The 27463-nt window shown below is 49.9% G+C and overlaps 1 protein-coding gene and 1 long non-coding RNA gene across 8 annotated transcripts in view; one reads left to right on the top strand and one right to left on the bottom strand.

The window, feature by feature from the left end:
- The window catches only part of PAX2 (paired box 2), a 76688-nt gene that overhangs the window by 34081 nt on the left and 15144 nt on the right, over positions 1-27463 (bottom strand). For all 4 annotated transcript variants that reach the window (XM_029932394.1, XM_029932393.1, XM_029932391.1 and 1 more), the window contains exons 4-5: positions 11731-11816; positions 10122-10241 (exon numbers count right to left, since the gene is read on the bottom strand). In XM_029932394.1, coding sequence (XP_029788254.1) covers positions 10122-10241; positions 11731-11816 — 206 coding nt within the window. The remainder of the gene's footprint in view (positions 1-10121; positions 10242-11730; positions 11817-27463) is intronic.
- The window catches only part of LOC115285784, a 55967-nt gene that overhangs the window by 20476 nt on the left and 8028 nt on the right, over positions 1-27463 (top strand). Inside the window, exons 2-3 of one of the 4 annotated variants that reach the window (XR_003905694.1) lie at positions 5520-5669; positions 21678-21781. The exons of 1 other annotated variant lie outside the window; for it this stretch is intronic. This is a non-coding gene — a long non-coding RNA (uncharacterized LOC115285784). Of the gene's footprint in view, positions 1-5519; positions 5670-15200; positions 15342-21677; positions 21782-27463 lie in introns of all 4 variants that reach the window. 2 more of the 4 variants (XR_003905693.1, XR_003905695.1) reach the window with 2 other exon arrangements.

The following is a 27463-nucleotide window of genomic DNA, read 5'->3' as shown; positions in this document are numbered from 1 at the left end:
TGTCACTGGCTTGCTCAAGCTCCTGCCTGCACTTTCTGCTTCAGGAGCTCTTCACCAGGCTCTGAGAGGCTGTTGGATGGAATCCAGCTCTCCCTAGGAGGAGAGCATAAACTTCATAAACTGCATTTACTTTAATGCAGGTTCCTGTGGCTGCTTTCCTCGGGCTTTTCTTCCCTCCTCTGCCTGTTCTGTCTCCATCACATCTTATCCCAGCCCCTGTGTGCACCTAGACCTTGCATGCAAGTGCGCACGCGTGCACACACACACACACACACACAAACACACACACCCCATGTTTCTGAAAAAGATGAAGCCTCAGGCAGAAGGAGAAGGAGAAGGGGCATGGTGTAAAAGCCCAATTTATGGGCACCTGGGTGGCTCAGATGGTTAAGCATTCACTTGTGATTTCCACTCAGGTCATGATCTTTCGTTCCTGGGATTGGCCCTGAGTTGGGCTCTACACTAACAGCGGGGAGCCTGCTTGGGATCCTCTCCCTCCCTCTCTCTCTGCGCCTTCCCTGCTTGTGCTCTCTTTCTGTCTCTCTCTCACTCTCTCTCACAAATGTATAAACATTAGTTAAAAGATTTATTTAAAGAATTCCTTGGCCTGGCGCCCCCCCTCCCCCAACCATGAGATGCCCATGTACTGTGTCCAGTGGAGCCAAATACAGAGGGTGCTTTGGCGTCGGTAGGCCGGCGAGTATTTTGGGGAGGGAGAGATGCTGACATTTGGTGGGGACAGCCAAATTAGGAGCCACCCGGAGTCTGGGCCACAGGGCTCCAAGTAAGGGAGGGAGGGAAGGCTAGGCCCTCGTACAGGTTGAGGTTTGTGAGGCCTCCCTTGTCTGGTGTTGTCAAGGTCAGCAGGTTCAGGTTCACCGAAGGGTCAGGATGGTTTGAATTACTGGCTCTGCTGCAACTCGGCTCTGAGGCTCGTGATCTGTCTCCCAGCCCCAGAGCCAGGGCCAGCCCTCCCCCAACCCTCCTTGCCTTTTCACCCCCACACAGGGAAGAATGGGGAGGGTCCCGGAGAGCCCCCATGGCCACCACGGCCCTGAGGAAGGCAGGCAGGGAAAGGGTCTGGCTCTGAGCTCAGGGCTCCTTTGCAGACAGCCAGCAAAGGTCGGGAGGCTGCTCGGATCCACTCTTCCGGCAGGAAGCAATCTGGGTTTCCCCAGCCCACCTGCCTTCCGAACCCTTTTTCTGAAGCGTCCCCTCTGGCCCTGAGCTCCCCAGCTGCCCCCTGTCCTGCAGAGGAGGAGGCGCCTAGGAAGGTGAGCCCCAGAGCAGCAGGGCCCGGCTCCTCCCTCCTGAGTCCACACCTGCACTGGGGAAGAAGGGCAAAGCTGAGGCAGCGGATTTCTCGCAGAGTGCCCTTGCCGGTGGAGGAAGGAGAACGATGCCTACCTACCTGCAGGGCTGGAAGGTAGTTGCCGAAAGGGAGACTAGGATGGAAGACCTACTCTGACAAGATGGGCGAGCATGCATGTGCACAGGATATACAGACGCAGGGGTAGGGGGAGGAGGAGGCCTTTGCTGGGAAAGTTGCGAGGCTGTGCTTACCCACCCCGATTTCCAGTGGCGGAGGGACACCTTCAGCCCCCTCTCAATCTGTACCTTCTCACCTGGGGGGATCGGAGGAGTCAACCTATCTCTTCTGACTTTTGGGCACCTTATGAAAAAAATTCTCTTATGTGCTAAATCTCAACATACTTCCTCAAACAACCAGTTAGAACTCTTTATCCACAGCAGAGCGAACTGGCTGGGAAACTCCACTCGTTAATGATTTGGCTGCAGGTCTCTGGCATAAACACAGGGATTTATGTACAGATTCATGCATCTGTGTCCACTACACACAACCAAGGCTAAACCCTGGTACTTCCCCGCAGAAATAAGTAAGTCCGAGTAAGCACAGATGACGAGGTAGAAGGTATCAGCATGACCTACCCCACCTCTGTATAACGATATGGTCAGTGTCCAACAGGCTCATGGCCAACATTACCCAGAAAGTTTGGCTAAAATATGTGACCCAAATAAGATAGAAAAAGTTCCCCCTCAAGTATGAACGGTCCAATTTCCCAGGTTACTAGGAAGATATAATCATAACAATGAATGTGTGTTCATAAGTGGATTTCTTTTTTTTTTTCTTTTTTTTTTGGTGGCTTAGTGAATGCTGACCTTTGAAGCTTAGCTCTTGTTTGGACTGGAGTGGACATTAGCCAGATTTTGAATATTTGTTGGAAAATGAACATAGGTTGAGCTGGGTTGATGCAGTTAAATTCAGGTGCTTGTCTAGACAAATGACCACCTGCAGGTAGATTTGGTTTCTGGACCATCACAGGACCTGCCGCATGAGGGGCAGACCTGGACTAAGTACCATCAGGCATATAGAACCATATAATCCCAGCGATAATCCATAGAATATGTCTACATCTCCTTTAAGAAACTCAAACTGTGCTCAGCTTCCCTCTGCCGATATAATGTTTTCTTACAGTGCCTGGCCAGGGCCTGGAGGAGAGTGAGAGCCAAAAGAGGTTCCGTGATTCCGCTTGGCCGTGATGTAAACTCATGCCAGCGTTCTGAGAGCACACCGCCCCCCTCCCGGGGCCACCCTGCAGGGGCTGTTCTCCGGGACTGAAAGTGGAAGTCTGGGTACAGGTGTAAGGATCAGGTGGCAAACAGACATAACTGTGCCCGGGTGCTGGGTTGAGAAGGTAAGGAATCTGCAACATGGTACAGCATCAGGGAGGCTTCTGGACACTCTTCGGCACCCCTACCAGCTCCTTCGGGTGAATCCTGGCCCACTGACATGGTGTATACTCGACAAAACTTCCCTTCCCTAAGCTCTTCCCGTGCAAGGAGAGTGCAGGTCCTCCTTGGCTTCTGCAGGTCCTCTGCATCTGGACCAAAAGGCCACAGAAAATGGCACTGCGGGCCTGAGCGGGTCAGGCTCTGGCTCCTGCCTCTGCCTCTAACTGACTGCCCACGCCAGCCTGCCGAGGAAGGCTTACCCGCAGGGTTCCCCCATCCACCTCCTCCAGGACTGCATGTGCACCCCAAGTCCCAAGGCCTGGCAAGCTGGGCGGGGCAGCCCCTCCTCTTCTCAGGGGTCCTCCTTGTCTGCCTTTTCTGACACCAGCACTCCTCCCGATGCCCCTCCAGAAAGAGCGTGGGGAAGAGGGACCGGTGACCAGGGCATGCCTGGTTTACATTAATGAGATACACCGAGTGTAATCCAGCCATAGAGGCAGCCTACAAAAGGAGGCGATCGCAGCGGCCAGGAGCAGGGCTGCTCAGGTAATTGGTTTATCTATCTGGAAGCAGGGGTAGCAATCTCAGCACAGACAGACTAGCAGTAAAGTCTCTTCCTTAAGGCTATTTCCTTTGTCTTTTCAATTGCTTGCACATCCATGTGAGAGAGGGAGAGAGTGTTAAAGAGAGAGGGAGAGGGAGAAATGTTAATTTGTGAATTAATGGCTTTTCTCAGCGGAATTGTAAATTCAAATGTCACCTCACACGGTGACACCACGGCTGGTCTGCTGAAGAAGCAATGATAAGATCCCCCACCTCCCTCGGTGCCCCTCCCTCCCCAAAGATAGCTGTGGAGTGGAACATGCTACTTTTAATTTGCAATAACAACACAACAGAGGTATGCAGTAATGACTGCCTTCTTCCACCCTCCTCCTGGCTTCCTTCCCCCCAGTCCAGTTGGCTCCCCATTTCCTCCCTCCCCACCCCTTTGCTCTTCTGCAACAACACCTCACCTCACCCAGGCTGCCCCCGCCCCACCCCAGCCCGGCCAATCACATGAGGGGGGTGCCTTTGGAATTGACGGTGCTGCAACCCTCTCTTCTCCTTCAATAATCAGGGAATTAATGACCCTGAAGTTAAAGTGGGGCTGATACCGAGGCCCTGCCCAGCGTTGGGAAAAAGCCTTCATTGTTTTCAAGCAGGAGGCGGGCAGCAGCGAGGGAGATTCATGGATGGAGATTGAATATGCAATTTTCTTTCACCTTGCCAAGAGCTGCCCCTGGGCTGTGCCTGGCCTAAATTTTTCCTTTTACCATCTCTGCCTTATCCGGCCCTCCCACCTCCCTTCCATTCTTTCCAGAAAATTACCTTCAAAATTGATTTCCACTTTTACAAACAAATATAATGGGAACACAGGAAAAAACTTGGGCCGTGATGAATTAGGGCTGTCAGGTGCTTCCAGGTCTCCTTTGCTTTTGTTTTACTACCCGATCTGTTCTTTGTTTTTCCAAGGGCTGGGGAAAGTACCCCCCATCCACTGAGCGCCTGACCCTCCAGGCCCCCGGGGCCTCTGCCCCCGAACCCAGCGGTGGCCCGTGGCGGAATTGATCCAGGCCCCGAGACTCTGTTAGCCTCTTGGTTTCTCAGTGGAAGCCTGACCCACCTCCTCCTTCTCTGCTCCCTGGCTCTCAGGAGCCCACTCTCTGAACAGTTTCTAACCGCCACCCCCCAGCTCTTTCCCCTGACCCCCACACCATGTTCCCTCTGGCCCCCATACCTCTTAAAGTCCAGACCAGATGCAAACCTCCACCGCCTCTAATGTGGGCAGGATCACTGTATACCTCGACTAGAGCAAATAAGAGACAGACAGACACTGAGAGATCCCGAAAGACAGGCAGGTAGAAGACTGAGACCCTGAGACTGGGAGACCAGGCTCCTCTTCAAGGGGCTTCGAGGTCTCTGAGTGACAACTCCCACACAGCCTGAGAGTGGAAGGGTTCCCAGCCTCAGTCTCCCCAGCCTCCGGCCCCAAGCAAACCTGGAGGCAGGCTCAGGATAGCCCTTCCATTTGCCAACAGAATGCAAGGTGATACCTACGGGGCCCTTTGGGCAAAACTCTATATGCACACCTGTGTGTTAGTACCGTGGACCCTTAACACACTCAGGCCTGGCTTAGAGCTCTCCCCGTTCACTAGTACTGGTGGGCATGCACCTGCTCGCATCTGGTCATCTCTTCAAGTATATACACTACCCAGAAGACTGCACACCTGCCCAGTGCATGGTGTTCTGTGCCCCATTTTACCCAAAGATCTCAGCATGGTTGAAAAGACACATGCATACCCACATTTGCATAAACCATGTAAAAAATTACATGGTGTCTATAAAACAACAAACACACGTTTCCCTAGATTAAATAAAGTTACAATGGGAGCAGAAATGCACAGCAAAGTATAGAGGGATGGATGCCACCATGTTAGAAAAGAAGGGGGTCCTAGATTTATTTACACACATCTAAAATCCCTGTGGATGCTAAGAGATGGCATGCGGCCCACCCGGATAACCACTGAGCAGCTGACCACGCAGAGATACACAAAGGTGCTCCCAAGTCACACAGGCGAGGCTGAGATCTCTCCCCCACTGCCCTGGTCCCACCCAGGTTGGCTCATCCCAGCAATAGCTTTTCCCACATCAAGATTAGGGAGCCTGGGCCCGAATGTTTCCTTCTGACATGACTTTATTTCTCCTCAAAACATAAACCTGCCGTTTAGGTCTTCCCCCACAGACCCCTGACGACCCATCTTCCAAGACAGAGTTGGCTCAACACCATGTCCGTGATTTTGTGTAGCCCTCTCCACAGTCCCCGTGAAAGGAGTGCTGTTACCATCTCTGTTCTACTGAGGAGACTGAGCTGATGAAGGGTAAGTGACTTGCCCAACGCCCTAGGATTCAAACCTGGGTGTGCCTCACTCCAGAGCCCACACCCTCCGCCCCAGCCACACTGCCCGCCCACACCACTCCAGAGACCACCTGCTGGCCTCCACTCAGCATCCTCCTTCTCGCTGGGGGGTCCTGTAGCCTCCTCTTTCCTGAAGCCAGGGCTCCTGGACTGGGCAGGCACTGCTCATTTTCACAACCTAATCCCTTCACTTGCTCCAAGTCTAACCTGAGCAATGCACTCGGGGATTTCGAGGAGGGAAACTAACTAAGGAAATAAGGCTCTTTTTCCAGTTACAGCTTCATCCAGAGCAAAAGGGAGCTATTAAAGGCAGTGACAGGACTGAGCCGTTAGCAGCCGTGCAAACCTGCCCTGTCTGCAAATGCACAACTACTCAGGTTGGCACCACTCAGCTGCACAATTCATTGTGCACCTAATTAATGGGAATGCAAAACCATGGCCCCCTGCAACCGCACACATCAAAGGATGATACCAACACACCTCCCCTCACGCAGATCAACAGACCCCTACCATATGACTTCATTTGGATTTTTGGACAATTACGTAATTGCTCCGTGCTTCACCAACACGGAGGGACAGCAACGTTTTGGGCTATGGCCGAAAGCAACTGGGTAAAGGCAGTGGTCTTTGGTTTTCCAGACTGAAAACATACGAGGGTCTGTATCTTCCAACCACACACACCAGGGAATGCAACATTCAGGAAAGCAATGTCCCTCCCAAAGATCCTAAGATACTCACCCAAAATTGTAGCCAAAAAGAGGCAAAGGTTTTAGCAGGGTACTAAGTGGGGATATACCATCTCAGACTGATGGACAGCCTGTCTTCTGGGTACCTCATGGCGTAGCTTCCTCATCTATCCTGGTCCATTTGCCTGTCTCATTCTGGAAGCTCCTGGGCTCAGGTAGGAGGTGGGGTGTCAAAACTTCCTGACTAGCACATTTCTCAAAGGCAATCCCGGGAATTTTTCCATACTTCCAATGGCCAGGGTGTGAGAAGGTGTCTCAAGCAGGCTCACTATCAGTTTCCTTTTTCCCCAGAGTCACAGCTGATCGGCCCTTTACTAATATCCCCACAGATATGATTGTCGCAGATACTAATAACGCTGTCCATATTCCGAGTGCCAATGCCAATAACGCTCTGGGTATTATCACTGTGAACACCAATAACTACTGCTGAGATTGTCTCCAATAATGCCAGCACACGCTGCAGCGATTGTCCTCGCTAATGCCCACCACCGTGACATTGTTAGAGCTGAAGAATAGGCCGCACTGTACCCAGAGGCGGGAGTGGGAGCAGTTTCCTTGAGGACAGAGAGGCTCCGAGCTTGTCCATGGGGTATGGCCCTTCTAGAGAGAAGCCACAGTGTGTGGGGCCAAAGGTGAGCCAGCCTGGCAGGGGCAGCGGGGTCCTCCTGGAGGGAGATATACCCCTCCACTCCCCTGAGGTCTAGTCCCTTGACATGGATCCCCGTTCTCATCCCAATGCCCCTCAGTGCCCCAAGTCAGTTTTCTCTTGGCCTGTGGTGCTGGCCCAGTAGCTGAAGGACACACCTGGGTGTCTGCAGCCCACGCCTGAGGCTGCCTCCTGCTACTGGCCTGCCTGCGTTTGTGCTACCTTGGCCTGATGGCAGACTTGGGCTACATCATCTTGACACATAATTATCTCTCCTATTCTTAATCATCTGAGCTGCTCCCTAATGCAAACTGGGGCCTGGATGCTTGGAGACACCCAGGGTGGGGGAGGGGGCAGGGCTGTGAAAGTTCTGCATTTGCTCTCTCCTTTCCTTTCCTCCCCCTTCCACCTGGATCAGACAGGTCAAGTGTGTCCAGTGGCCTGGGGGGTGGGCAGGGGGGAAAGGTCAGGGAGACCTAGCCTCCCTCAAAGGTGCTGGCCTCCACCAGGGAAAGGGCAGCTTCATCTGGTTTGGGTTGGTCAAAAGAAGTGGGAGTCAAGGCCAAAGAACCATCCCCCCACTTCCCACCAAAAGAAGAAGGGCCTCTGATCCTCCTTGCCTCCTGGTTAGGCCCAGGAGGTAAGTGTTTAAGCAGTGAGGGGAACCTAAGAGTCCCCATTATCCTTCACCGAGGAGATACTGCCTCTTGAGATGTCTCCCCACGGCATCACAGTCACCCTGCTGGAGAATGGTCCTCCCAAACCTGGCCCTGCTCTTCTCTCTTCCTGCTGAGATACCTTCAGTGGCTTCTCACACTTGCAGGAAAAAGTCCAGACTCCTTCTAATTGGTCCAGCCTTGGCCTAATCTCCGATGGCCCTAACCCATCTACTTAGCCTTCCCTCCCAGCCCTTCCCTAATGCCTTTGCAACCCTGCCAAAGCACGCCTGCACCCTCCCACCACAGCACCCTCTGGTCTTAAGGCTCACCTACCAGATAGAATTCCTCACTGCCATTGTTCTTGAACATGCCCCCTCACCCATCATTCAGGTTCCTCCTCAAAATGCAGCCCTTTCTGCCAGGTTACTCCCTCCTGACTCTGAGTTCCCATGGCCCACGGCCCAGACCTCCATCATAACACAGGTATCTGATGGACCTTTCTGCTTTCTGAGGTCACATGTTTTACACGCCCCACTTGACTGTAAGCTCCTTAAGGACAAGAATCTTATCTTGTTCCGCTTTGGGTTCCTGTAGCACCAAGCCTTTCTTGCAGCTGATGCACTGGAAAGGTTCACTGAACTGAATTGACTTGAAACAATGGACATAATCTATTGCAGAGAGGAGAGCAGTGCGTTCTGGGCCAGTCTGGGTGGCCACAGCCTCAGGCCAGTGCTCCCTAATCTTGGCCTTCTCTCGTGGCCCACAGGAGCCCAGGAAGCAGAGGGCATGATTGGCTCCAAGAGAGGACCAACAGGGGAGAGTACAGAGTGGGTCCTGTGGCCTCCCCCGCCCTGCCTGCTGGACACCTCACACTCTAAAAAATGCAGGGGCTAGTGGTTCAAGGAGAAATCCTTGGGGCCTGAGGCAGAATCTGCCACACCACTCAGGCTGCCAGGGCACCCAGCTAAGGCTGGAGTTTGGTCCGTCCCCCAGGGAGAATTGGGATTTAGGGCCTTTCATGAAGCCTCCCCCTGCCCATCAGGGGCGGCCGCCAAAACAACCACAATGAAATTTAGTGAGTGGCAAAGGCCGTGGCAGCCAAATGGGTTTAGATATTTTGGAAGAAGGAGAAATAGAGCCAGACAAGCTGTTTCCCTGTGAAACGAGGCCATTAGGGCTTCTGGAAGGAGGCCAGCACCAGGTCATCACTGTCTTGCCAGACCTAGGCCTCTCCTCTGCTCTGTCCCTTGCGCCGGAGGCCAGGGCTTTCACACTCTCTTTTTCCTCAGCCTGGGCCCAGGGAATCTCAGTTTTGTTTTCCTTTTCTCTGTTCCTTACCCTCTAAAGCCACCCCAATCAAGAGCTTGTCTATGGTTGGGATAGCCACATGATTTATTGCCCAAACAGGACATTTTTGAGAGAAAAAGAAGATGCTGACTGGCCAAGATGCAGAGACAAAAGGCATAAATTGGGACTGTCCAGGCTAAAGGGATATGCAGTCCCTCTGTAGGCTCATCTCTAGAGGATCCTAGAGAGTCTCTAGATCTCCCTAGCCAAAAGGTTCCTGCTTTCCCAGCAGGGACCATGAGATTGGGGCAGGACGCAGGCTCCAGACACTGGTGTCTCTGTTTGTCTGGGCCCGTCAGCCCTGCACCCTAGCCTCATGCACCAGATGGTCACCAAGGAACCCATCATGTCCCAACATTTGTAAAACACCTTCTCCCAGGCTCATGGTCACCACTCCTTTTTCCTGTATCCTTTCCCCTCTCTTCTTCCTCTTCATTTTCCCCTCCCCCGAACTCCTGACAGCTGGCTGCTGAGACATTACAGGGAACAGAAGGCATGGGCCAGAGAGGAGCCTGAGTGGTGTCTCCTCACATAGGGAAGAAGAGCACAGAGGCCCATGTCCAGCTCAAAGGGGGGCAGAATCCATGTGTCACAGAGAAAGGACACTGGGGTCATCTGCATGTGCTATCACACCCCCATCTTTTGATAGGTTGGGGTCAGCTAAGAATAGGGCAGATTGGCCTTTCATCCTTGGGTCAGAGACCAGCTGTCCCCCAACTTCCTGAACCTTCCCAAGGTACCTCGTTCATACTTCTCTCCTGGTACCCCAAGGGGATATTAGGGGCCGTCCCAGTGGAAGGTGAGGCCACCAAGGCTGCTGAGCAGATGGTGAAGCTGATGGCCCCACCAGCAGCCTGCTTCCCTCTCCAGGAGCCAGCAGGGCAGTGGGGGGACCTGGGCTTTGCTACTAAAACTGATCTCCCAGCAGAGCAGCTGCGAGGCCGGGCCGAAACCGGAGCTCTGAGTCCAAGGACAAAGCATGCACAGGGAAGCCAAGCCTCTTCCCTCCTCCCTACCTTCATCACGTTTCCTCTTCTCACCATTGGAGCGAGGGATCCCCAGGATCCCGTTGATGGAGTAGGATCCCACTGGATCATTGGAGGCGCTGGAAACAGGAGGGGAGGCCGTACTGGGAACTGAGCGAGAGTAAGGAGGAAATGCCATCAGGATAACAGTTGTGATCACAGACCAAAGCCCTGAGGCTGGGGGCAGAGAGAAGCAGAGGATTAAGAGGGAGGGCGAGCCCGTATCCCCCCTCATCGTCTGAGGTTTAGGGGAATGCAGGAGTACACACAGTGCAGGCTATTCGCTTCTGTCCAGCGCCAGGCTAAGTGGTGACCAGCCAACCCCAGGCCTTCCCCACAGCCATAGAGATTTCACTGGGTCCTCAGACCTGCTTCCTGAGGATAGATGGAAACTCTCAATCTAGAGAGTGACTCAGTGGTCCTACAGGAAGCACAGCTCCTAGGAGGCCCCCTTGTATAGCTCACCAATCCCCGGGCTGGGCCAACCCTTCTAAACAAACCCCAGCTCACTGCTTCTAGTTTCCTGGGCTGGCCTTTACCAACCGTCCTTCAGACGCAGTGGCTTTCTAAGATCTGTCTCTGACTCTCTAGGAGACACAAGAATGTTCCCCAGGAGGGCACAGCTCCTCTCTCCCAGTTGCTTCTGGTCTTGAAATCACTTGAGAAGTTCCCAGTTTCCCTCTCAGGGCACAGACTAGTGAAACCATTCACTCTGCGGTGATCAGCTCAGGCGCGGCCCGGCCCAATCCTCCCACGTAACGCGGTGTCATAAACAACAGCTCCTGCCAACTTCAGGAAGGGCTGGGACATTCTGGGACATTCTACTTCCTGCCGGTCAAGAAATAAGGGGACAGCTGCCAAGAGGGGCAACAGCAAAAGTGTAGCCACATTTCAGACCCTTAAACTCAAGGCCTCATCTGTGGCTGTAGCAGCACCAAACACCCTTGGGCCAAAGGGAAGACAATATGGGGGAGGGTGGGCTTAGCTGGTATTCTGGTAGGCTTGGGTCGTGTCTCTGAGAGGCCACGAGCAAGGATCGGTAAATAAGGAGGCTGGAGCAGCAAAGAGTTACAGAGGGGAGGAGGGAGAGACAGCCAGATCAAGAAGAGAGGGACTGAGAGGAAAGAGGCTGTGTGGAGTGAAGCAGAGAGATGCGAACAGATCCGGTGTGACACATACTGAGAGGAGAAAAGAGAAAGGGAGAGGCAGAGAGAGGAAAAGAGAGAGAAGGGAGAGGAGTGGAGAAGCAAGAATTTAAAAGTGAAAAGAATGCAGAAAGAAGGTTAGATAGGAAAGGAAAAGGGGCAAGTGGAGACAGAATCGGATAAAAACAAAAGAGGAAGAAAGAGGAAGAAGGGAGAGAAGAAAAACTAAAGGAAAATCTTGATTTGGAAAAGGTAGAGACAGAGACAGAGAGACACTCAAGGTAGCTACAAGGAAGGGTGGGCGAGAAGCAGAGAACAGTCCTGGTGAGCTAGTCTCTTGGGCTGGGAAAGGGGTCCTGGGGCCTCAGCAGGATGCCATTTTTGAGGGGAATAGGGATGGTGTCCTGGCTTTCCTGGGTAGGGACCCACTTCCTCCCTTCCCTGAGCCCTCTTACCAATGGTGTGGCCAGGGGCAGTCACTCCCGTCCCAGCCCCATCCGGCGTTGGGTGGAAAGGCTGCTGAACTTTGGTCCTGATGATCCTGTAATGGCATCATGATAGCATCACCCACCACATGCCTGTACCAGCTCCAGCCCAGCCCTGCAGAGGGGCTCACTCAAGCTCCCCAGCTCCTTCCTCATATATCTGCTCCCTGCACCCCTGCCCTCACTGACTGCAGCAAGGCACAAACTTTCCCTCCCGTTGGCTTTGCAGATCCAACCTAGTGCCGCTGGACAGAGGGAGTCTGTTCTCTCGTGCAGTGTGTGTCATCTGAATTGCAGCTTAATCTTTGGTACAAGGACCGGGGCTGCAGAGCGAGCAGAGCACAGCATCCTTCCCCTTCCTGGGGGTGGGAGCTGCCTGACGACTTGTTGTCCCTCCCTCCTCAACCACATGCAAACCTCCTCCTGGGAACAAGCCTCCCCGGGTCTGCAGGTCATTTTGGAGCTGGCTTTCCCATTGGGACTATAGTACAGTCCTCTAGAGTTGGGGGAAAGTATGCAACTTCCCTATTTCTTGGGGTAAAAAGAAACAGAGAGAAAAGGGCAGGGTCACAGGTGACCCTTTTTGTCCCAGCACAGCCCTTAGTCCCTTGGCCAGATGTCAGGCCCTGGACAATTTCTTCCTGAGCCCTCTTATTGCCCTGTCTCTGCCCAGCTTTTTGGCCCGATGGCCTGCTTTTCCAGGCTCTTACTTAGACCAAAGCTTCTTTTCCAGCCTAGTTGAAAAGCCTGGCACCCACCCTGTGCCTGGGGTAGGGGGCTAGATCAGATGTCCCAGAACTGGGGATGGGCCTCTTGTCAGTGACCTGAGGAGCCCAGGGCTCAGGGATGCAAAAGACCAATGCTGGGGCCAAGACCAAGGAATGCTCCCCTCCACCCACTAGTCAAAATAGGTACCCCTGAAGCAGCTTCTCCAAAGGCATTGTTCTTCCCTGTGGAGAGGAGTGTGAGCCAAGTTCACCCACACCAGCCAGGCAGGAGCAGACTCCACGCTAACCAGGTTTAACTGAGCACTCACAGGCAACAGAGATAAGGCCTCTGTCTCACAGTGCTGGAGGTGAAGTTGGGGAGGGAAGACACACACCCAAAGAAAGCAATGGAGCCCCGAGGGGCCAGGCCATAAGCGCTAGAGGGAGGCAAGGGAGGAATCCAGCCACCTTGCAGGTGGGGACTGGGAAAGAAGTCACTGAGGATGCAGAGCTTCATGCAGACCTCCAAAGCGAGGCAGGGCTGAGCAGATGAAGGGGCCCAAGGCATGGAGGACAGCAATGAGGCTGCCTGGCAGGGACCCTGAGCCCTGCTTCTGACTCTGCCATTAATCGGCCACCACAGCTTTGAGCTCATCGTTCTACTTCTCTGGGCCTCAGAGGCACATCGTTCTATCTTTCTGGACCTTTACTTTTCAGCTGTAAAGTAAAAAAGTTGAACTACAGGATCTCTAAGGTCTCCTTCACAGTGAAAAAATAACACGGTTCTAAGGTGAACAGAGAAGCCGAGGCAGAGAGTGTGGGTAGGGAGCATTAAAAGCAGGTCCTGGAGGAAGAAGAAGCAAAGCACAGAACCTGAGTGAGCTTTAGGGGTAACGCACAGACCAGCCAGCCAGGAGCAGTGGAGGTACATAAAGAAGCAAGAGAAAATAAGGCTGAGAACTTGGAAGTGACAATAATAGTGATTTTCCATTTGTTAGTCATCTATTATGTGCCAACATTATATGCAATTTCTATTACTTCTATATGCTAGTGTTCATTCTCCCAACAACCTCCAAAGTAGATACTATTATCCTTGTTTTGCAGATTGAAAACCAAAGCTAACAGAAGCTAAGTAGCTGAGTCTAAATCACACTGTCGGTTAGGGCAAAGTCAGAACTCAGTCTCTAAATAGTGTGCTTTTTGTCACTTTGTCATACCTCTCCCAACATATAGCAACCAGGTTAGGAGAATCTCAAGCCATGAGTGATGTCTAAACTAGAGGGGACACGTGCAAACAGATCCTGGCAAAGCAATATACAGGTTCAAGGTCACCAGAAAGAAAAGAAAGAGTCTGCAAGACATTGTGAAGGTAGAACAGCCAATATGGCACCCAACTGGAGTCAAGCATGGCTCTAAGAACCCAATTCTGTGTATCTAGAAGGCTGGTGGTTTGTCCCACTGTCGGGAGGAGAGCTGCAGGCAAGCGGCGGGTTTTGTCTCAGACATGCAGTGTTTGAGGTGGCAGGGAAGTATCCAGCTGGCACAGCAGGCATGGATTTAAGAGCCCATCAGGGACAAGAGGGACAAGAGGCCTAAGGAGTGGATGTTGGAAGGCACCGACTTCCACAGGCTGGGGAAAAGAACCTGACCTTGCAGAGGGGTGGCTCTGGCTTGCGGGCTGATGAGCCCTGGACTAAGGGAGCCCCAGATGAGACAGATGACTGGATGGCCTTGTGGGGTTTCTATCTCTGTTGCCCAGAGCCTCTGACCCCTGGGGCACTGGTACAGATTTAGCTGAGGCAGCAAGTGATAGAAAATCACTACTCCCTGATGGGGGCTTGGTGGTGCAAGGAGAGGAGCTGGGCAGGGTGCCTGCTGTGAGTTCCTAGCGCTCCTCGTGTCCATCCGTGCCCTCCAGGCAGAGGCCACTTGCTAGTCCCCAGAGCTGCTCTCAAGAAATTTAAGAGCTGAGATTGTGGATACCTGGTAGTCATCCATTGCCCCCCTGCATCCTGTACACAACCCAACAACTCATGGGAATGTCCCCACAGCTTTAAAGGATAAAGGAAAGCACTGTTTTGGGTGATTGTCTGATACTATTTCCCCTCATTGCTCCTCCTGCTCTTCCAATCTTTTTCATTCTCCGCATGCAGCAAGACGGTCAGACACATCATGGCCTCCACGGCTCCAGGCAGGTTTGGCCCTCAAGTCAAGTCTGCAGGGATGGGGCTTTGGAGGGTGCATGGGGAGGGCTGGAGGCCATAGCTCTACGCAGGGGAGCCCAGAAGTGCCATTTCCTGTCGCCATGGGAACATGTCAGGACGCCTGCTCGTCACTTCCCTTTCCAGTATGTTCTCCTTCACAGGGATGCCCTTCCTCTTCCACCTTTCTGGCTTTGCCTGAGCCCAGCATGGGGACTTCAGGCACTTAGCAAGGGTATGACTAGGGCAAAGGAAAGAAAGGGATGAGTTCTGGGCTCTGAGTGAGACTCAGCTCTGTTACTCACTGCCTGTGAAACCCTTGGCAATCTCTTAGTCCCTCATCTGTAAAATAAGATACTACTGCTGTCCACTTCGTAGGATTGTTGGGAGGATTAAATAGGATAATGCATGTAAGGTGATCAGTATGATGCTTGGCCCCATAAATGCTAATGTTGCTAATAATAATAATAACTCGTAGTAGTATTCCTCCTAGGAGTGACCGCCAGGACTGGCTGCTTTCTTTCTTTCTTAGGGACTGAGCCAGGTGCAGGCAGGAGGCCCTCAGCCCAGCACGGTCCAGCCTGGCCAGTGCGGCCGCAATGGTGGCCCTGGAAAGAGCACGGAGAAGATGAGAAACAGCGGTGGCAGGTGTCACAGCCTGACCAAAGAAGAGGTGAATCAGAGAGACTCTCCAGAAGATAGATCAGGGGCCTCTGCCTGGGGGCCCCGGAAAGGATCCACAGACAGTAGGAGCAGTAGCTTCTTTGGGACCCTGCAGATGCCAGGGAGCTGTGGTGGCGCTTCAGGTATAGAAGACAAGGCAGGTGAAGTCACTCTTTCTTTGGTTAAATTCCCAGGAGGCCTCCACCTCCCTCCAAGCTGGAGATCAAAACACTTCCCTCAGCTCCGTGAGTTAGAATGAAAGCATGTAATGAGACTCCTATTAACAGTGTGTTAAACTCACGAAGAGACAGAAGAGCTCTCAACAGACCAGGAAAGCACCGGGGACATTCTCATTCCTCTTCTGGCTCTCCTCCGTCTCCCACTTCCTCCTCCACCGCTCATTCCTCCCTCTGTGTCTCATTCTCTGCCTTTCTCTGCCCCTCTGTCGGTCTCCCTTCTCTTTGTCTGTCTGTCTGTCTCTGTGCACCCTGAAGTCCCACTGTGGCTGTGTGAGTTTATCGATTCCTGGGAGCTGGGGGAAAGCAGGAGGCAGGGCTGGGGTGCAGGCTCAGGGATGGAAATAGAAGGCTATAAATTATTTGTGACAGGAAAGCAATAGTGGCAGAGTGCTGAGCACAAGTCCTGTGTCACTATTAGATTCCTTTTAGCCTGATGACACTGTAAAAAAGGTTAAGTGTCTGCTGGAATCGTACACCTGGGGGGCCGGGGCAGCCTGGGAGCAGAACAAGCCACTGAGAGCAGGTATATCAATTCTCCAGGCCAATAATATTCCACTCATTGATCGCCACGCAAAGTTCAAAAATCTCATTACAGCCAGGCAGACCGGGAACTTTTTACAAATCAATAGAATGATATAATGTATGTATACTTAGTACAAATGTATCTATTCATCTATCCATCCATCCACGGTCCGCCTCAGGGTTTCCAAGTTAACCTACCCATCATATTATGTTATGTTATGTATGATATTATATTGCATTGTATTATATGATAATAAATGGTGTGCAAAAACTCCCCCTGAGGTGGAGACACGAAGTGGTCCTATTAGCATTGAGGTGACCTCAGACAGCTCACCTTGGAGAGACAGGTGGTAGCATTTCCAGGACTAGGCTGGTCAAGATTTCTAGATTTCTTAGCAGAAAGCTCCAGTGATAAAAACCAGTGTTTACTGAGTATTTACTAGGTGTTAGGCAGTGTCCTGTGTGCCTCCAACAAATACTTCACCTAATCCTCACAATAACCCATTTTGTAGATACAGCATATTATGATTTGCCCAAGGTCACCTGTTAACTTAGTGGCAAGTCTGGGGTTTGAATTCAAGTAGACTAAATGCAGGGCTCATGCCTATAACCACCAAACTATCCTGCCTCCAAGAAAGAGATACCCTGGAGCCCAGAATCCAAACCGCTGGATTCAATTTCCAGTCTCTGTTGTTGTATTCTGAGAAACAAAGGGTAGGGGGCTCCCTGAACTTTAGTATTCCCTTCTCTAAAATAGGAGTAGTAACACCTTCCAGGGCCAGTTGCTCCTGATATGATGTAGACACACATGATCTGCAAGCAAGCCCCCATCAGGTCCTTTCCAGCTGCCCAGAACAGACCACTTTCCTCACACTGGAATTACTTCCTAGGAGAATGGCAGCCTGGCCCCAGGCTCAGTCATAGTACTGGTTTGCTGAAAGAGTTTTTAGGGCAAGAAGTCCTAGGTATCTACACACATGTGCCATAGACACATGTATAAATCACCTGAAATTGCCCTAGGGTAGACTGCTCACTTCAGAATTTTTGCAGAAAATACTTGATTCCTCACAGAGGGAAAGTCTTCCCTGATTTGGTGAACCAAGGGAACTCCAGGGGAGAGAATGTTTCAGACTAGCTGACCCCACAGCGCACTGAGCCAGGCGAGTGTTCGGAGCGGCCTCTGCCAGTGCCTTGGGCTGCCTGGGTATGATAGGCCGGGTCGTTCCAGAGGACAGAATGATACTTGCTTCAGCAAAGGATATTTTGCCCAGTGATTGCACGTAATCACTTCAACACAGGCCCTTGCGAACTGCCTCTATCAGGTACGTGTCCCTGGCTCAGCCCTGAGTCAAGCTGGACCGGCGCAAACAGCTGGAGACTTTTCACAGCAGAACTTGAGTGAGACGTTATAGATTCTCCAGGAAGATTCCACCTCTCCTAAAAATGGCTCCTATCTCTTCCTACTCCAGAGAACTCTAAAGAACTAGAATTTCCCCTCTGTACAACCCAGGAACTAAAATCCTGAAGTTTACAACTTCCTCCTGGCAGAGGACAGGGCATCCAACTGACCTGTCCTCCCCACTGGCAATCCCAAAGGGCTTTGTGTAAACTCTGTCTTCCTAGGCGCCAGCATTGCAATTTGTGCGGTTTAGAGTTGTCTGCCTGCACCTACTCACACGCCCTACAGGTCTGGGTTTGGACAACTAACCATAGGTCAGACACAAGGTCTGTGCAGTAGAATGGCCGCTGGTGAGGAGAAGGTACTGCAGGACCTTCCGTTCTGGCCATAGCATAGCAAGCTGGAATGCACAGCTTCTGGGGTTAACAGGGGTCCCTCTAAATGTGTCCAGAGCTTCTGCCTCTTTTGCTGCTTCTCAGAAGTCATGGCTGAGTTCCAAGAAATGAAAAGCTCACAGAAGAGTTTCCTCAAACCAGTGTCCTTGATCCACCTGCATTAGAATCCCCTGAGGCACATGCTAACATGCAATCCTGGGGCCCAGCCCACACCTCCTGAGTAGAGTTTCTGATGGTGGTCAGGCCCAGGAATTGTATTTAAGCAAATTCTCTAGATTATGCTTAAACTCTATAGTGCTTGAGAAAACTAGCTTAAGCCAGAGGGTGAAGAGACCATCCTTGTGGTTATATAGGGGAGCCTTTCGAGGGTTGAGAGAAAATCTTAGTGGCTCAGAAGATTCCTTACTCATTTCTATCAATGGACATTTCACTCCATCTGCCAATCCCGACTCCTACTGACCCAGTAACCAAAATTCAAGAAGCTACCGGTTCCTCTGGAAACTGAACTGCAAGTTAAAAATAAAAAGAATTTCAAAATGTAGTCTTTTTGTGCCTTCTAGGATGATAGATTCCCACTGGGTTCCTTAGATATTACCTTAGATGTTACTTCTTTAGATATTCTGCATCAACTTAGCCTTCTAAGACTGGCACTAAGGGCGATAATCCTTCCACCACGTGTCCCCGGGAGCCCAGGCCAGATACAATTTACCAGGCTAGATGGGCCATGGGGCTGGCCCTAGGGGGCAATAGTGACGGTTTATATGATGGATGGTAAGCATATGGATTGATTTAACTTCAAGATATGCATAGGTTTAAAAATTAAGGGGCAATGTGTTTAACTAACCATTTGGAAACCAGTCTGCAGTGCATGCCAAGCCCAGAGCGTGACCAGACTAGCTCCTTTCACCACCGGCCTGCCCTCATCTATCAGGGCTTCTGGGCTGGAACTGGGGTCCACCAGCTGTCCACCCCACAGCCCTGCTTGGTAAGGTCTAGAGGCTAGAAGGCTGCCTGATACCCTGATATGATGGTGGAAGGGGTGCTGTGTAGACTCACTGCTGGGACCAAGTCCTCCCCGTTCATTCTTGGTGTCCCTCCCTGGCATGCCCACCTCCCTGGGGGAGCGGAAGGAAGCCTGGAGGCAGTGCCCTGAGTGGCAGCAAAGGTGGGATCTGACCTCTGTGCCTCTAGCCCCTCTCCCTCTTGCCAAGTTACTTCAAAAACAGCCCATCAGTCTCTGCCTCCTGGAAGCATGTGATGTGGCTAAGCCCCACAATCGCTTCCTATTACCAAGAGAATCAGTTCAAAATTCCTTAGCTCTAGTCAAAATCAGTCCCAATTTGGCTTCGCCCTGGCTTTCCAATCTATTTCTCCCTGTGCCCCTCTTCCCCTCAGGGTCTAGAGCAGAGCTGAAAGCTTGTTTTCTTGCTTACTCGGTTCACATTGAGTCCTCCTCTGGACTCTGAACTCTACGAGGCCAGATATCATGCCCACTTTCCTCACTACTGTATTTTCAGCACCTAGTAACAGCGTCTGGTATGACGTCAGTATTTATATATATTTTTTATTTTTTAAACTTTTTTCAATGTTCATTTATTTTGAGAGAGAGAGAGAGAGAGAGACAGAGTGCAAGTGGGGGAGGTTAGGCGCCCCTATGATGTCAGTATTTTAAAACTATTTGTGGAATTTAAAAAAAAATTTGAAGAAGAAAACTATTTGCTGAAAAACAGCTGAATGTTATCATTAATAGTAAGGATAACATCTTAGGGGGTAGAGTGAGCTACTATGTACCAGACACTGTGCTAATAAGCACTCTGCGTGGATTATTTAATTTATTTCTTTTTTTTAATTTTTAAAAATGTTTTATTTATTTTTGAGACAGAGAGAGACCGAACATGAGTGGGAAGGGGCAGAGAGAGAGGGAGACACAGAATCGAAGCTGTCAGTACAGAGCCCGACGTGGGGCTCAAACCCATGAACGTGAGATCATGACCTGAGCTGAAGTCAGAAGCTTAACCGACTGAGCTACCCAGGCGCCCCCTTTGAAAAAAATTTTTTTGATGTTTATTTATTTTTGAGAGAGAGACAGAACTTGAGAGGGGGAAGGGCAGAGAGAGAGAAGGAGACAGAATCTGAAGCAGGCTCCAGGCTCTGAGCTGTCAGCACAGAGCCCAGTGTGGGGCTTGAACCCACAAACCACAAGATCAAGACCTGAGCCGAAGTCAGACGCTTAACCAACTGGGTGCCCCAGTCGCCCCTACTTAATTTATTTCTTACAACTTCTTACAAAGATTATCCCTGTTCTACAGATGTGGAAGCTGAGGCTCAGAGAAGTTAAGTAACTTGCCCAAGGGCACACAACTGGTAAGTAGCAGAGCCAGGATTTAAGCCCAGGAGCCCCACTCCAGAACCCAGGCTGCCAACCACTGGGCAGAATAACTCACATCAAGAACAGATGGTGGACTCTATGAGAGGCTGGCCCTGAATAGAAGAGTTGCATATAATAATAGCAAAAGAAATAACTAGAATTTATTTCATATTCACTAACTGATGGGCATTGTAACAAATGCATTTTCTCATTTAAATCCAAACTACAACTCTATCAAATACGCATGTTCTCTATTACACCAATGGGGCAACAAAGAGACTGAGCAATTGGCCTAAGGTCACGTGCTTAACAGCCCTGGAGCCAGACTTTGGGTACAGGCCTGGGACTCCTCTAGGCTGAACCATATTACTTCTTCTGGAAATTTCTATATTAATAGTTATCTGTATTTATTAACTATTTGGGCACAAACAATTTCCCCTACAGTCTTCTTGCCTCTACAATCTGGACAACTGGGCAACTGTATGTGGAGACAATGAACAGAAATTGCATAAAGCAGTGATTCCAAACACGCTTAACCTCTCTCCTGTATTTGATGAGCAGCACGCCCGTGTTACAAACGAACCACAATTTTAGGCTAAGTGGCTATGGTTTTAGTATTTTATATGCACGGGTAGGTTTGGGTGGAGAGTTTCCAAGTTCTCTGCATCTATCTCTTTATCTCTCTCTCTAGTCTTCAAATAATTTACACGATTATGTGGCGATACCACATAACCGAGTGTTTCTCGGTTTCTATGTTTCTAGAAACTACTTCTATGATTAGTGTATCTTTATATTCATGTCTGCTCTGATGCATTGATCCAAGATTTATAATACTGGATATATTTATCAAAACCTACTTCATGAATTCCTGCTCCAGTTATGACTGTTTCTGTCAAACATGTAAGCTGCAGTCACACTCATCACTGGTCCCTTCCCAGGGTCTCAGATTCTCACCCCACAATTGTGTTTTTATATTGGTCCATGCACCAGTATTGATGTGCATAAATGTGCACCTGTACACCTGTGTATCTTTCTGTCTATGGCTAGGATGGGGTGCGGGGGATGTGGAAATGAGAGAATTATTAAATGCCAAGTAGATGTGCAATAAATTCCATTGATTTTATAAACTCCAACTTGTCTTCAGTCTCCTTCCATTCTTTATCCTGGGGGCATTGCAACAAAAACCTATTTTAAATACCTTTACTTCCCCCTCCCCCTCCCCAAAAAAGTGTCAATATTTTATTTGGATTTTTAACTTCGCTCCATAACAGTTGTTTGACCTCCTGACTCGTGCGAGTCACATAAATTCTGGGACTTTATTCAGGACCATGTTCCTGCTATTGAATAAGCAATTTGGGAGGGTGAATTAATGACTTGTGCTGTTGCTGGAAAGTCCCTGAAGAAATATTAAAATTGCTTGCAGACTGAATCGATACTCAGTGAACACCCAGCAAGAGGGCTTCAGCTCTGGAATGGCCACGGAAGGCAGGGCTTGGTGGAGGAAGGGGAATTCCTGCACCCAGCCTGGTAAGCCACCCCCCCCACCCCGGTCCTCCTCCACCTTTCCCTCCCTCCCTGGAGCTCTGTCATTTTCAGTAACAGCAAAGTCTTATTAAAACCCAGCCAGGACTGAGCTGATTTGTCCTGTCTCAGGAAACAGGCTCAGGGGACAGTTTATTCTCTTACTAGCAACCAGGGCCCGGAGGCCTTATTGAAGGTGATGGTCTGGACACATCCACCTGCTGGAGAACGGGATGGTGCTGCTGCTTTCTGGCAAGCCCCACTGAGCCTGGGGATCAGGAGCACGTGGGGCCTGGGGAGGCTTCAGCCGGGCCCGGTTTCTGCCGGGTGTGCAAGGGCCAGGAACTAGACTGCCAGTGTGTCTGTCTGAGCAGCGTGCACTATTGCTCTGCTGGCCGCATGATTTCAGCCTTTGTGTATGGGTGCGCCCGTAGGATGGAGCATTTGAATGGTGTTGGGTGTACATTGCAATGCATTGTGCCCGGGCGCATTCCTGCAGCCGGCGTGAGGTTTGTTACTTGGGTGTTTTCTGATATGATATTGAGGTGAGTGCACTTTGTGTAACAATGAGCTGGAGGAATTTGAGTATTGTTTAGTGGTAATGTCTGTGTTTCAGCTTTGAATTATTGTGTTCGTTGATCATATCAGCATCTTTTTTTTTTGAAATGTATGTCTCAGAGATTAGGTTAATGGGTGTCTCCTTGGTGATGTGGGTTGAGTAATGATGTTGGATCTGGGTGGTGCTGTGTGATTCAGTAATTGCTTTCTCGGTGTGGTGGCATGAAGTGTGTGAGAGGGTCCATCCTTTAGCTTTTTTAGCATACTTCAACTTGGTCATTGCACTGCTGCTTTTCACAAGGAAGATTCTAGAGATACGGGACAAATCTCTTCTTGATGACCACAGGCACAGCTCTGTTCTGTTGAAAGAAAGCTGCCCCTGATCCATGGAACACTTCTGACTGACCACACTGACACAGGGCCTGGGGCCACCCTCCCTACATCTGCCACATGTGGAAAGTTAAGCCTCCCAGCCCATCTAGAGGAGACTAGATGGGAGTAAACGCCCCTATTCCAATGACCATGAACCCAAGTCCAGAAGAAACTCTAGTTCCAGTCCACTCCTTTCTGTGATTCTGGCCATCAGCACCTTTTTCCTTCCCAGCATCCCCAGGGGATGTGGCTCAGCAATGGCCTTCACTCACTGGGCCGCATACACACACACACACGCACACACACACCATGGAAGAGTACAGCAACACCTATGAGGCGTGACTTCCTACCAGGGTGCAGGGTCTTTGTTCTGAGCTTGTAAGGAAATGTGTAACTACATCACTGGGCATGAGGCGGCGAGATACACAGAGCCCTGCAAGAGAATGCAGGTGCCTGCCCTTCCTCGGATGGTGGAGGTGATCTGAAGTGTGGATGCTGGATGAGCACATAGGTTTTAGAGTCAGTACCGCCTGGGTTCAAATCTTAGTTCTGCTGCTTAGCCTGTGACCTGAGTAACTTATTTAACGTCACTATACTCCAGTTACCTCATCTATAAACAATCCTATAAAGCCCTATGGGGTTGTTTACGAGGCTTAAATCAATTAATACATGCAACATGCTTATAATGATTTCTACCATAGTAAGCACTTGTTAGCTACTATTATTATGAATACAAGGACTTACCAAGTAAAGCAGCCGTAAGATTGGCCTCTGCATGGGTACAAGAATGTATACACATGTGCTAACAAACCTAAAATCCCAAGATGAGTAAAAGTGTGTGTGATTTAAGCGGAGAAGTGCAAAAACTTCAGTCCGGTAGCAAGGAAGCTGGGAGTAGTTCTCTCCTCAACCTTCTGGCCCCTTTGGACAGTGGCAGGGGCTGGGCTATGACAGATTTCACCACTGCCCTTCTCCATACAGAGGGCTGCATCCACCCTGCAAGTATGACTACGCAGAAAGGAAGGTAGTGGCCCTTAGGCATTTTCACACTTACGAAAAAAATTCAAGGATAATTGAGTTCTCAGCGTTCAAATGTAGCTAATTTAAAAATATTTGCTTTCTAATTTTAAAAGTCAGAACCTTTCCCAGGCAATGGGTATAAATAAGGGATAGTGAAATCTAGGTGTCAGATTGGGAAATAAGGAAGGGGTAAGAAAGAAATCAGATCCGTGAATATGAAGGCAGTTGCATGGAGATCTTATGAAAGTCCATTGAGCTGAACGTTGTCGCCTACCCAGACCAAGGGGGCAGGGAGAACTACGAGCAAAAATGGCATTGGGCCTGGGCCTCATTCCATGGCCTTCCCATAAAGATGGAGAGCCAGAAGACATTCTCGGGAGTTTGGAGAACTTTGGTTTTCACCTTTGCTTTTGTTGAGCACAGGGTAAATAGAGTCTGTAGTTGGCCAGTTACTTGAAGCCATTGTACTTCACACATTAAGCCCAAAGTAAAAAGTTTCTCCTAAATTCGCTGCTTAAAATCTTTCAGCCCTTAGCAGGGAGAATCACTGCAGTGATTATCAACCTCCTATGGTTCCCTGGGACTTCCAGATATGTGGAACAATAGTAGACAGAGTGGTTTGAACGTGTCAAATATTTGCTTACTTCCCCCTCACCTCTCTCTTTATCCTTTATCTTATCTCTACTTTCTCTCCTCTCTTCCCTTCCTCTTCCTGTTTACCTCCCTTCTCTTCCCTCTATGACATTTAAGAATCAGAGGAACCCTTCAAACCCATCAAATAAGGGTTTTTTTCCCACTACCGTTTCATTTTATTTTTTAAAAAAAGCCTATAAAATGCAAAGCACCACAGCCCATGAAAATGCCATAAAGCCCAGAAAATGCCAACCTTCAACTCCTCAAGCAATAGTAAGCTCATTCCAGACAAGGAGGGTGCAGGCATATGAAGTTTACACACACACACACACACACACACACACACAGGCTGGGCTCTCCAGCAAAGTGGACAAAGGGGGCAATTCTCTGACTAATTCTGTTCCATGCTCAGATAACTGACTCGGAGGGCTTTTTCCCGGCACACACACAGAACAGGCCCTTTCCTAAATCTGGCTGGGCTCAGAGAGCGCATAATTCTCACTGGCATTCATGATACAGATTTCTGTTCACAGAATACCCTTTCAACTCAAGCTTTTTATTTAAAAGAGTTCACTATTGGGGCGCCTGGGTGACTCAGTCGGTTGAGCATCCAACTTCGGCTCAGGTCACGATCTCATGGTCCACGAGTTTGAGGCCCGTGTCGGGCTCTGTGCTGACAGCTCAGAGCCTGGAACCTGCTTCAAATTCTGCGTCTTCCTCTCTCTCTGCCCTTCCCCTGCTCGCACTCTGTCTGTTTGTCTATCTCTCTCTCTCTCAGAAATAATGAATAAAAAAATAAAAGAGTTCACTGTGCACACACAAGCCAGAACTCATACACATTGACATAGACACATAGCAAGAAATATACCCTTGGTGACTATGACTGCCATAATAATGACTAACATTTACTAAGCACTTGATAAGCACCAGAGGCAATGCTAAGCAGGTTCCTGTGAATGAACTCCTATAACTCTCACAAGCACCTATGACAGAGCTGTATGGTTATCTCCCTGTTAGATGGGTGGAGAGACTAAGGTCCAGAGAGGAGATGAGGTTGACTATAACCACGCAACCAGTGAGCAGGAAGCTTGCTTCAAACTCCAGCAATCTCACCTAGAGCCCATCTTCTTACATTTTTTGGGTTACAAAGGTTTGTGTGAGTTGTGTGGCATATGGTAAGTGCTTAGCAAAGTGTTTCTGGATGGACAAATGGAAGTATAAATGAATGAAAGACCATGTATACTAAGCCCCTGATACTCCCCTTGAAGATGGCAAAAAAGGATTCCATTATGGAAGCCAGGCCTGGCAGATAGTTTAGCCTCATTTGGACAAAGTGATTTGCCCTCCCAACCGACCTTCTGGGGCAAGTGCCCATCCGCTGTGCTTGTCCAGTTCTCCACCTGACTTTCAGGCCAAGACCTGTCTTCTTTTAAACCAGAAACCAGACCCAAGTGCATCAAAGATGCTTTCTAACCACAATGCTTTGTCACCTAGACTACTTCCCTCTGAAAACAGGTGTTTTCCAGTGAAATGCAACACCAGTGGAATGAAAACGAGTGTTGATGCTGTGCCTGGATGAAAACTAAGAAATTTGATCAATTATGTAGATGTCTCTAAATCACCAGATATTTGGCATCCTATTGACAACCCATATAGACAATCGACTAAAGCTTTGATTTTTGTTCAGATGTTTGGGAGTTACCACTTTTACCTGTTTGTCAGCAAGTGCTCATATGTTTCTAAGAGACATAAGTGAACACTAAAAAGGCCAAGAACAACCCAGAATAAAACAGACTAAAGAGGACAGGGGTAGCAAGCTATTTAACAAAACAAGTCTATCAGGGGCACCTGCACAGCTCAGTCGGTTGGGCCTCCGACTTCGGCTCAGGTCATGATCTCACAGTTTGTGAGTTTGAGCCCCGCATCGGGCTCTGCGCTGACAGGTCAGAGCTTGGAGCTTCGTATTCTGTGTCTCCCTCTCTCTCTGCCTCTCCCCCCTCGTACTCCATCTCTGTCTCTCAAAAATAAATCAACATTAAAAAAAAAAAACTAGTCAATCAGACTCCATCTAGGAATGGGTTGTGACCTTGGAGATCCATTAGAATGTGGATCTATCTCACAAGAGATCGTGTGTTCAAAGACCTTTAATGGAAACCAACTTGACAATAAACTATAAGAAAAAAAAAAAAGACCTTTAAAAGCCTCCTAAGGCTGTAACTGGACTGTCTGCAGAACCAGACCAGTCAGATCCCTGCACAGCAGAGCTAATGAATCAGCTCCCCTGTCCATCAGAGAGAGACTGTGTTGTGGCCAAATCTACTGTCTTCATGCTGACATGGCCCCGGCCACTCTGGATGCCCGCGTGCCCGCGTGCAGAGTATCTCCATGCGTTGTCAGTCCAGGCTATAGATTTTGCAATGCTTGGTGTAAATCTGGTTTGTGACTTTGTACATGTACCCTTATTTGTGATTTAGTGTTCTGCCTTTTATCATCTCTCTACTTCCATTTTCTTTCCCTCTCCACTTTTTAATGCTGTTTACAACTTCCTTATCCACATAGCAGCACAGCGATCTTTCAGCGTCTCTACTGATCTACCCACATGATCTTCCTTACCCATGTTTTCTCTCCACTTGACTTAATTTATGTTTCAGTAAATAGGAACTTTAGATCGCTCCATTCAACAGCATTTAGGGTTACTGCTTTTTTATCAAAGGCATCACGGCACTAAAGGACTCCCTGCAAGGGACATTTATTTATTCTTATGAGCAACCGGCTCTCCCTATGCACGAGAAGGCTGTGTGCATGCGTGCGCGCCCGCACAGCGTCCTCAGTCCTATGCTCCGCTGCCCTGTGTCAGTGTCGCTTGGTGCTGGCAGGAAGAGATCAGTGAAACCGTGATGTGGACAGCAGCCCACCCTCAAGGTCCTACAGATAAATCCAGGCCTCGGGCTTCCCAGCGCGGTTCTTTTAGGAGGAGGCCCACATATGCCTGGCAAGGCTGATTCCTCCAAATTCTCCCTCCCACATACAGCCTTCATCCCAGAGCTGCAGAGGAGGCTTGTGATGACATTATTCCTAAGCAAGATTTGGGGGGGGGGGGGGGGC

The sequence above is a fragment of the Suricata suricatta genome, chromosome 2 (genome assembly GCF_006229205.1).
Source record: "Suricata suricatta isolate VVHF042 chromosome 2, meerkat_22Aug2017_6uvM2_HiC, whole genome shotgun sequence".
Classification (NCBI taxonomy): Eukaryota; Metazoa; Chordata; class Mammalia; order Carnivora; family Herpestidae; genus Suricata; species Suricata suricatta.
The sequence above is the reverse complement of the archived record's forward strand: the minus strand, read 5'-3'. Positions and strand labels throughout refer to the sequence as shown.